Here is a 10,699-nt window from a genome sequence, read left to right as displayed (position 1 = left end):
TGTGTGTGAGTCTGTGTCTCTGTGTGTGAGTCTGTGTCTCTGTGTGTGAGTCTGTATCACTGTGTGGAGGCTGTGTGTGTGTGCGAGGCTGTGTGTGTGCACAGTCTGCTGTCCGCGAAGGCTGCCTCGCTGCTGCTTTGAGGTTTCTAACTGGATTTATGTGTGTGGGGAGTGTTGGTGGCAGTCCGGAGGTCTCAGGCCCCCGCAGCAGAACATAGGTTTATCCTTAAACCAGCCCTGCTTCATCATCATAAATCTTTTATTTTGTTTGCTTCAGGAAGTGTTTTGGAAATATGCAAGGAAGATAGGGGAGAATAAGGGGTGTTAGCTTTGAGGAGCAATAACAGTTGATTTCTGCACAACTGGCGGGTGAAGGTTCCATTTCTAGTGTGAGTTGTGTCCCCGTGGCACCAATCTAAACTTTTCTCTTGGGAGAGCTGGTGAGGAAATCCATCAGACAACGCGTTTGTCTCAGTGCTCGTGTTCCTCTTGCTCTGTCACATACTATGTTTCATAAATCAGCAGCTAGATTTTCACTTTTCTGTTGTGTAGTTAGTATAAGCGACTTACGTTTCTTCACCCATCTATTATTATAATTCATTTTCTTATATAATTGTTTCTGGGAAGCTGTAAGTGTTACCATGCCTCAAGGATCTGAGGATATACTACTAATAATAATACAGAAGAACCCTCCATGGCAAATTTTGAAATATATTGAATTTTCAAGTCTTAAGTGGCTTGTTTTGAATTACAGCAACTGGAAAGCAAGCAAGAATATTTATCTGTATAGGGTCAACTATATGGGTGTGGGAATTTGAGAGATGTTTGTACAACCTTTTTTGGAAACCTCCAGTGTTGGAGGCAGAGCAGTCTCCCCCCATAACTTATTTGTATGTGCATTAAATAAAGCTTTGTAGCTGTAAGGACAATAACGTACTTGAGTCCTCTACTATAATTTGAAGCCATTTCCGTTCACAACTATAAATGGTTTGGGAAACAGCTTATTTCTGTTTGCCTTAAAAGTGGTTCTTATGCTTTGTTTTGTAGGAATCATAGAATCATAGAATCATAGAATAGATTGGGTTGGAAAAGACCTCCAAGATCATCAAGTCCAACCCCTGATCCAACTCCAATTACTATATCATGGCACTAAGGGCCACATCCAATCTCTTTTTAAAAACCTCCAGGGATGGTGAATCCACCACCTCTCTGGGTAGGCCGTTCCAATGCCTGATAGGGCGTGTGTTCTTTTTAATTGTGTCTCTTCTTTTTTAGTTTGAACATTCCCAGTTACTTTAATCCTTTCTTGTATATTTGTCATTTAAGCTCAGATCATTCTTGATCCTCTTCTCTGAATTGATTCCAATTAGTTCATATGTTTGACTGGATTTGAAGGGCAGTATTCAAAATTGGATAGAGTACTCCAGCTGCATTCTAAACAGTTTGTTTGGTTTTGTTGAGGGTTTCTTGTTTAAAAAACAAACAAAACCAAGGCAAACTTCTCTGATTAGTTAAGACTAGATTTGAATTCAGAATTTTCTTCCATTATGGTTTCATGTTGTTACAACTTGCTGCCCTCTGTAATATTAAAAAAATAATCTGTAATTAATCACTAAACAATACTACTTAGGAGGATCTTCTGTAGACCTTCAATGGCCTATGTTATTTCTTGATTCTATTTTTCTGCATGACCTTACAGCCAAGATGAAAAGTAGTGTCAGTTTAATAGTAAATTGGACTTACACCACAAACTAAATCCTTATCACATAGGGAAGTACATTTTCTAACTCTAATTAGGACAAGCCTGTGTACTTGCAAGACTGGCAGGAAGCAATATTCCAAGTTTGTCTTTTGCTCTTTGATCTTCAGCAGCAGCATGTTTATTCCTTAGATGTGCAAGGCAAGAGAGCACCCTGAAATAGATGTGGAGAAGCCTGTCCTTAGTAAATAGGATTTGAAAATGTATTTGGGCCACACAGTAATGCCCATCTTGGCTCCTTTCTCCTTCCCCCGCATCCCCTGTCTGAGCCTTTAGTTTTTCACAGGGCAAACAGATCACAGCAAGAAGCTATACTCTGCTTTTGACACCTTGTACTACAGAGCATTTTCCTCATTCACGAGATAGAAACTTTAAAAAAATTATAAGCTAAATACAAAATCCCTTGTGTAATGTGCCACAGCTGTCTCTTACTTCGGACTTTTTTTCTTTGCATGCCGTTGTAGTGTTTGAGCATTTTCCTGATGTGTAAATTAGATCAGTATGACAGTCTGTTATCTGAAATTCGTCAGTCTTTACAGTTCTTCTGCGGGAGGTTTTCTTTAACAGAGGCTGCCTTGAGCTGCACAGAAACTCAGCATAGCAGCGAAGCTTTTCTGCTTTTCTCAGACTGCCTGTCTCTAGCTTCATGGTAGCACAAACTAGAAGACATTTGGTGTCACACACTTAACTCTAAATTTCCATCTTTCACACAATGTGACAACAATTGGGAGGAAAAGGGGATCTCCTAAAAGTGTTTTTTTGCTTCTTCAAAAGAAGACTGAAACTGAGTAGCTGTTAGAATTCTACAGGCAAAGAGAATAGGAAAGTAAAAGTTGACTTTCTCGACTGCTTTATCTATCCTGAAGTATTTCAGTGAGATTAAGTAAATTCTTAGTGTAGTGACAACCACATGTAAGGCAGACATCCAAATGTTACTTATTAAGGCCCACAATTATATAGGAACAGGTCTGTTAGAGGTGGAACAGTCCTACCAGATGATCATGTTTTCTTTCAGTTAAGCTTAAGAAAAGTCTTGACTCACCAGATACCTTCAGTCTTTGTGCATGTTTCTCAAATCTCATTGTAATTTTATTTAACTTGCTTTAAATTGCAGTAGGCTTTAATTCTTTGCAGTTACTTTGAATAGATGTTTTGGATATTTCTGAATTTTTAAAAACTAAGGGCATTAACTGTGAAATGACAGGGTTTGGAGACACTGGATAAATGAATTTTTTGTTCAGCTGGTATGTTGAACACATATACAGCTTGTCGTAACTTTGAGATACAGAAGACATTTCTACTAACTATAGTTTGTGGTGGTTTGATACTACAATTCACAAGTCCTGACTGTTATGCCCTTGCTTTAAAGTTTGCTCCCTCCATCCCTTTTATATAGGTAATGTAAGTAATTCTATTGTTTGTACTATGCTTGTGGACTGGAATACTTAATCTGTCTTAGATGATTTAAAAGACCAATCCCTTTCTAAGCAATACTTAGAAAACCCCAGAATTTTCCTAGTTTATAAAAAAGGAGATAATTCAGACTTGGAATACATAAAATTGTGGCAGAGAACAATGAAAATAACTTTGTAGTAAAGAAAGGCTCCGCTGAGTGCAAGGAAAAGCTTCCTATGAAGGTGACACATTGGAGCAGGAGCCTTGCTGAGATTTTGGAACCTCCCTCAGTGGAAGTTGTTAGGGCCACTTTGGAGTGGTCTTAGACATGAGGTGGCCTCATAGTGGAAGGCTGGGGCTAAATGTTTGCTTGAAGTGCTTTCTGGCTGTTCCTATGAATATTTTAATAACTTTTCTACACTCAGGAATTTGCAAAGGTATTGTTTCTTTTTTATAAGTCATTAAGCCTCAGCTGAGACACAGTAGCTTGCCCAACTGTGTTCCATCTGTTGAAAATTCAAGGAAAATTAATACTATTTCATTACTGTGGTTTAGACTAAAACAGTAATTATGATGAATTATGGTAACTACCTTTGTATTAATGACTTCACAGTATATGAATGGTTTGGTATCACAACTCTGATACTCTTGCTGTATAGTGAGATAGTGAACACAGTTTGTGTTTTTTCCATGTTCTGGAGGTTGTGTTTTTCTGATTGTAGTTCATGGCTAGTGTGTTGCTCTTCCTGACTGGCTCCAGCATTTGCCATTTGAGAGAAATCAAAAATTATTACAGTTCTGGATACAGTAGGTAAGATGCAAAAATGTGAATAGTAAATTTAACAATACATTGAAGCTAAGTGTTCTTGTCACTAACACTGATTTCTGAAGCTTCTCTTTTTCTCTCATATTCTTAAATATTGTATTTGGGAGTTAGAATTACTCCTGTAAGGAAGAAATTTTTTACAATAAGTTCTTGTGTGGGTTTTTTGTTGGTTTTTTTTAGAATATGCTTTATTTGTAAATATCATAAAATACAATGTAGCTGCGTTTAAAGCACAGGTGACTTAAACTTCATTTTCTTCTGGAAGGTAGTATAGTTTTTCTGTACCATGTGACATAACAAGTGATTACTTTGTTACAAGGAAAGTATTTTAAGTCAAGTTAAATCAAGAGTATTCTAATCTAGGTACTTTTGGTCTCTTATGTAGAAAACAAGAGACAAACTTAGCAATCATATATTAATATAAGCTAAATAATACTCTCTTTCTTGTTTTAGGGACCTGTGAGATTTAAGAATCTCTCTCCTAAGAAAATTCGCTGCTTCTACAGCCTTCCATCTTAGTGTGCAATTGATGATTTCACTTGAGACACCTATCTGAAGAAACTAACAGTAGGCAAGGTGTAATTGCCCTTTAAAAATGTTAAAAGTTCAGCAGTGTGTAACAGCTGTCAAGATACCCAAGAAAAAGCCATATATTTGTGACACGTGCTATAAACAGTTTGAAACTCCATCAAAATTAGCTAGGCATTATCTCATACATACTGGTCAAAAGCCATTTAAATGTCATGTATGCAATAAAACATTTAGGCAGCTAGTCCACCTGGAGAGGCATCAGTTAACCCATAATCTGCCTTTTAAGTGTATTGTTTGTTATAGAAACTTCAAAAATGTAATAACTTTCTTAAAGCATCAGCAGCTTCATAATGCAAATTATGAGAATGATACAAAACAAGCAGAAAACTCCATGAATTCTGAGCAAGGCAGGGTCACTTGTGGCATATTTCAGTGTTCTGTGTGCTGGAAACATTTTAAAACTGAAGAGAGGTGGATGCTGCATCAGTGTCTGAAGTCAGATCATCTACGTGGTGCCAGAAAGAGAAAGAAAACTCACACTTGTGAATCATGTAACAAGACATTTCCATCAAGATCCAAGCTAGAAAGACACTTCCTTATTCACACTGGACAGAAACCTTTTAAGTGTTCTTCATGTGGCAAATCTTTCAGACAGTCAACACACTTGAAAATTCATCAGCTCACACACACAGAAGAAAGGCCTTTTCAGTGCTGTTTTTGTCAGAAGGGATTTAAAATACAGAGCAAACTTGTGAAGCATAAACAGCTCCATGCCAGAAATAAGACTTTCCCCAGTATTGCATGCAAAGCAAAGGCTCTTAAGTATCCCAGACCACACAACCTGCTGGAAGGGAAGAGGGATAGTTTCAAGAATGCTGACACACGTGAGTCACAGGAGAATGACCCACATGATGTTCACTCAATTTATATTGTACCCTTTGAATGCCCAGCATGTGAGCAGTGTTTTGAAACAGAGCATGTTCTAAATTTGCACAAATGTTGTTATCCAAGAGACAGCAGAAGTTCAAATAATGGTACAACAGCTTGCAGACACACAGTCAACATGAAAAATAAGATCCTGATGAAACTGAAGCGTACTGGAGCAAAGGCAACAGATTTTTCTCTGACTGACAGAAAAAAAACCAAATCAGGTCATGTTAGAAATCCTGACCTGGTTGCAGCTAGAGATCAGTATTCTGATCAGCATGCCTCCACTAAACCTTCCAGGGATTGCCACAGCAACCTTGACATGCATAAGGCACTTAGTAATCAGATGAAAAGAACGTTGACTGTGCCACTACCTTGGCAAGAGTACCTGCAACCTCACAACTTGGGTGTTAATTTAAAAGGTGTGCTTACTGGTGAAAGCATGTTAAACGTTGATGATTCACTGGATAATAAAGATGATGCTTTTTGTGGTTCGTCAAATGATAACTTCTTTGATAATCCAGAAGTACGTCACTGTGCTTTTTCAGCTTCTGCTAAAAATAGACATAACAGACACAAAGTGTGTAAATGTGACAGATGTGAAAAAATTTTTCCATCTTCATCCAAACTTCAAAGACATTATCTTATACACACGGGACAGAAGCCCTTTGGCTGTAATGTTTGTGGGAAGACATTTAGACAATTAGCTCACTTAAAAAGACATCAGCTCACCCATACTGAAAAGAGATCCTGTAAAAGCCCCATTTGCCAGGTAGAATTTGAAAACCCGAACAAACTTTTCAATCATCAGGGAGATCACATTGAATTTAAGTCTTCTCAGCCTGTGGCTTATTCTCAAACACCTTCACAGCCATCTGGCTTTCAAGAATTTGAGCTGCTTCAGTCAAACCAAGCAGCTGAAATCAAAGTTGAAATCGAGTCGGGGAATTTTGTGCTTGACACCAGCAGTAGAAACCCACAGCTGTATTTGTGTAGTAAATTGTTGGAAACAGAGCAAAGCTGTTACAGTTATTGGCATGATTTTTCTGAAGGTACTGAGAAAAGTGAAGTTGTTAACAAATTGTATCAATGCAGTATCTGCTTTAAAACTTTTAAATCTCCTTCTAAGCTTGAAAGACATTACCTAATGCATGCTGGACAGAAACCTTTTCAGTGTTTAGTTTGTGGAAAACAATTCAGACAGACCCCACATTTGAAAAGACACCACCTTATTCACTTTAAAGAGCTTAAAGCTTAGCTTCACTGAGCAACAGGAGAATATATTGTTTTTATCAAAACTGGATAATGTCTTATGAAATCATAGATCTAAACTTGTGGTTGCATAATTATTAAAATACTTATGTTAGACCAAACAATTAACTAAAGAGGATTATATTTTTCTGTTCCACAGATGAGCTGGTGAAGAGTTAATATACTGTCTTCAGAACTGTCTACTTGTTATAATTTTTGAGATATGAATGTTGAGATGTTTTAAAAAATGCAAAAAAAAAGCCACTCTGCATTCCTTTAGCTAAATTAATTTATAAATAACATTCTTACTGTATTAATAGTGTTGCAGCAATCTGCAGTGCTCCATGAATCAGATATTTTAAAAGTTTTACCTTTTTCTGCATAGTATTTTATGTTCAATGACAACTACCAGAAAAGTAAAGACAAGGTAATTGCCACAATATAGAAAAAATGGTCCCTTTACTTTCTTCTGGCTCCCTATATGTTGCAAGCAAAGGACACTTGCTGGATTTGTTTCATATTTTTTAAAATATATATTTTAAAATGTTTCATATTTTAGAAAAAAATACAAAAAAAAGGAAGAAAGTAGAAAAAGGGGAGAAATGAGAAAATGAGAAAAAATGAGGTTTAATGAGAAAAATGTTGATGTGGCATTATAGAACATTCTGTTTTCTATAAAATAGAAAAAAAATGCTTTTTAATGTGCTTGGAGATCTATTCCTCATCTTGGAGATGAGGAATTAGATTATTTCCCTTTTTATATAAAAGGAGACAATGCTATAATGTTAGGATTTATAATCAGTCCATTTCACCACGTGATTAACTCCACTTCCTTCTATATCCCTCGCCTTCTCTAGCTCTTTTGATCAATTCATATATTACTGAACTATTTTTATGTAAGAGAAGTGGACAAGAAATTATCATTAACTTTACAAACGTGCTTACTATCTGTTCTAGTCTCCTTTCCTTCTAGCATACATATTGAACCAGTAAAAGAAGTGTTCTCTAAGATGTGATAATAACTCAGACAAGCAGTTTTGCCAGGAAGTCATGTTCTCATTATATTAAATATAAGAGACTGAAAATTACTTTTAGCTGAAATTAAGTAATTCTGATTTTGTATTAATAGAATCTGTAGCTATACTTTCTGGTAAGTAGATGGCTTTGTCCTTTGTGCTGAAGAGGCTGGCAAGAAGTGTAAGTGCAGTGGAGCTTTATACATTATGAACAAGAATGAAGTTTGTTTCTTTTTTATTTTCCTCTGAAAAAAACTACCTTTTAGGATACCTTGTTTATTATACAATTTTCAGTAGTTGAAACCTGAAGTTTTTAATCCTATTTCTAAATTAGTATCTCTAAGATACATGACATTCTCTATTTAAATAGATCCATATTTATTTAACTAAAATGGGTTTGATTTTTTATTTTATTTTTGAAGTGGCATGAGCTTTGTAGTATTTGGTGAATATGAAGTGAAGGGTAAAGGGCGTTTTTATTTTCATACATGTTATTCTTTTCCATTTTCAGAGAGAATAAACCCAGGAAAAATACTCAGAAACAGTCTGTAGTTACTATGATTTTTGTGTGACAGACAAATTCAGTACATTAATAATGACTATAGTTATATATTGAGATTTTTTTCTGCCTATGTGAATTGTTTCATATTGAAAGAACACTGTATAAAATGTTTTGAAAGGATATTGCTGAGCTCTTTTAAAAAACCCATAATAAACTATTTATATTGTACTTTTATTGTATGCTTTTTTTTCAAACCAGAGTTTTGAAACTACTTAACATTCATTATGCAGAAAAGACTGCATATCAAAATAACCAACTTTGTATGTTAGAACAATAGTTTTATTTCAGATATTTTTTATTATAAAGTATAAATATGTTTAAACATAATGAGATCTTTCTCAAGGAGTTACAGTCATTTAAAAATGCTATGTTTGAGAGCAATGTTTAGAGAACACTTTTTGTTTTGAAAATATCAGTAAATGAAGGGGAGGTAATACAGAAAGATACTTTTGAGGGATGAATAGACATTTGTGCAAAGTGTTACTATCTGATTAATTTGCAAAGCAATGAAATCTTTGGGCTTGGATTTCAGAAGGGCAGTAAGAGCCACTCTGTTTATCTGGCTCTCTATCCCTTTATGAAAAGTTTTGTGTCAGTATAAATTCATGATTTTAAGGGGTTAATTGCAGACATTAGCTAGAAAGGGGTAAAATCGTTTCTAAGAGTCAGGAGAAAAAACTCTGAAGTTGAAATCCTGTGTCCTTTGCAGTTAACAGTAAAATTCACTGGGACTGCCATACTAACTGATCACATCATCCATTTTCTACCTAGGAAATGTGGCTATGGATGTTTTTAAAATGTTTATGCTGTGCTGTCATTGCAATGTGTCACAAATGAGTGCTTTAGGTTGCTCAAAGAATCACTGGCAAAGGTATCTTTAAAAGCAGGTTTAATGTAAAAGTGAAGGCACGACGAAGTTGGTTGGCAAAGTTCACTCTACTACTTATTAGATGGTTAAAGCACATGGAGAAAAATCAGACTAAAATGTAAAATAAATCAATTTACAACTAAAATCAACCTAAAATGATCTGTGTGGAGGCTGGGGATGGAAAAAGGGTAAGGATGGGAAAGAGTAAGGATGAAAGGAATAAGGGAGACCCTCCAGTTGAGGGTCTTCACAAGGTTCAGAGGGCACCCCCTTGCCAAACTTTCTCCTGGATTTGACCCATGGGGCGGCAGTTGTACTCCCGCACAACGTTGGCAGAAAATCAAAACTTACATATGTGTTCCTATATATGTCTACAGAAAAATTCAAAAAGGAAAAAAAACAATGATAAACCACAGAAAAACTGTTTAATCACTTTTGTAGCTGCTTCTCATTGAGTGCTGGGTTTCTCACTTGGCTGTGATCTGCTCTACTTCACCCAGAGCCAACAAGAAAAGTTAGTGAGGCAAATTGAAGATAGACACAAAAGAAACTTAACTGAAGTTAATGAGACCCTAGGCTGGATCTAATGTTTAGTTTTCCTGGCTGCCTTCTAGTATAAATATAAAACTCTCAAAGTCATAATCTTGCAATAGTAGCTCATTTGAGTAACACTTTTCTAAGTACAGTTGAATGACTCTTAAATCAATAAAGACTATGGATTCAGCCTGTCTAATGGCCCCTTGTAATAATGTTGAAAATGCCTAGATCTCCTAAATAACTAAAGTGGTCACGGTTCATACTTCTAGCGCAAGGTTTTGTGGATTTTTAAAGTGCAAGTTTTAACTTAATAGCCCAGTTTTATGGTCTGATGGCTGTGAACAAGATGTGTCTGAGAGGCAGTTATCGTAAGGAAAATTGAAATTACAAAAGTGACTATGCTCTCATGTAATGTACTTTATCCAGGTTAAGCAAATTAACTGTACTTTTGTACTTTTTCATGTAATGACTAGTTCTGTCAAGCAGCTTTTAAACGGCATGTTTTTAGCATCTGTTAAAAAGGTGAATATTCAAAGTCCGTGCAAATGAAGGAGAAATCAGTCTTATGCCAACAAAATCACTCATAAGTGATCATATCCCTGTTCAGAAACTAGTGTTCTAACATAAAAGTGTCATTATATCTGTCCTGAGTTATCACAGGTCTCTGAATGCTGTTTACTTCTGTTCTCTGCCATTCCAGTTCCTGTCTGCTTCCAGGATATCCTAATGTGTGACTTGATTCTTTTATGCATCTGACATGATTTGGATATGTTGCTGAAATCTTTCCTCATCACTGGAATCCTTCCAGTGTCCCTGGTGCTGAACTGTATGGATCTGTGAAATCCCATATGTCACTTCTAGTCTAAGAGTCATGGAGGTGGTTGTTGCACGTGTGCTGCCTTGGCTGAGGATGTGAGTGCATGAAGATGCAAGAAGCTGGCCGGTGATGATGTAGACTGTGGCCTGTCATTCTCCACTGAAAGTCGTCTGGGTGTGTAGGGTAGTAAGAGCATATGGATGTGGTGAC

The 10,699-nt window shown here is 36.3% G+C and overlaps 1 protein-coding gene and 1 long non-coding RNA gene across 4 annotated transcripts in view; both read left to right on the top strand.

Annotated features, from left to right (window-relative positions):
- Positions 1-8,441, top strand: part of ZNF770 (zinc finger protein 770) — a 9,000-nt gene extending 559 nt beyond the window's left edge. For all 3 annotated transcript variants that reach the window (XM_027638021.1, XM_027638019.1, XM_027638022.1), the window contains exon 2: positions 4,434-8,441. In XM_027638021.1, coding sequence (XP_027493822.1) covers positions 4,576-6,696 — 2,121 coding nt within the window. In that variant the 5' untranslated portion in view covers positions 4,434-4,575 and the 3' untranslated portion in view covers positions 6,697-8,441. The remainder of the gene's footprint in view (positions 1-4,433) is intronic.
- LOC113944638 lies at positions 1,264-8,712 on the top strand. Its single transcript, XR_003526736.1, has 3 exons — positions 1,264-1,441; positions 4,246-4,253; positions 8,698-8,712. It is a non-coding gene; the product is annotated as an uncharacterized LOC113944638 (long non-coding RNA).
- The last annotated feature ends 1,987 nt before the right edge of the window (positions 8,713-10,699 follow it).

This window comes from Corapipo altera, unplaced genomic scaffold (assembly GCF_003945725.1).
Source record: "Corapipo altera isolate COAL_440 unplaced genomic scaffold, ASM394572v1 23, whole genome shotgun sequence".
Classification (NCBI taxonomy): Eukaryota; Metazoa; Chordata; class Aves; order Passeriformes; family Pipridae; genus Corapipo; species Corapipo altera.
Note: the sequence above shows the minus strand (reverse complement) of the source record. Positions and strands in the feature narration are given on the sequence as shown.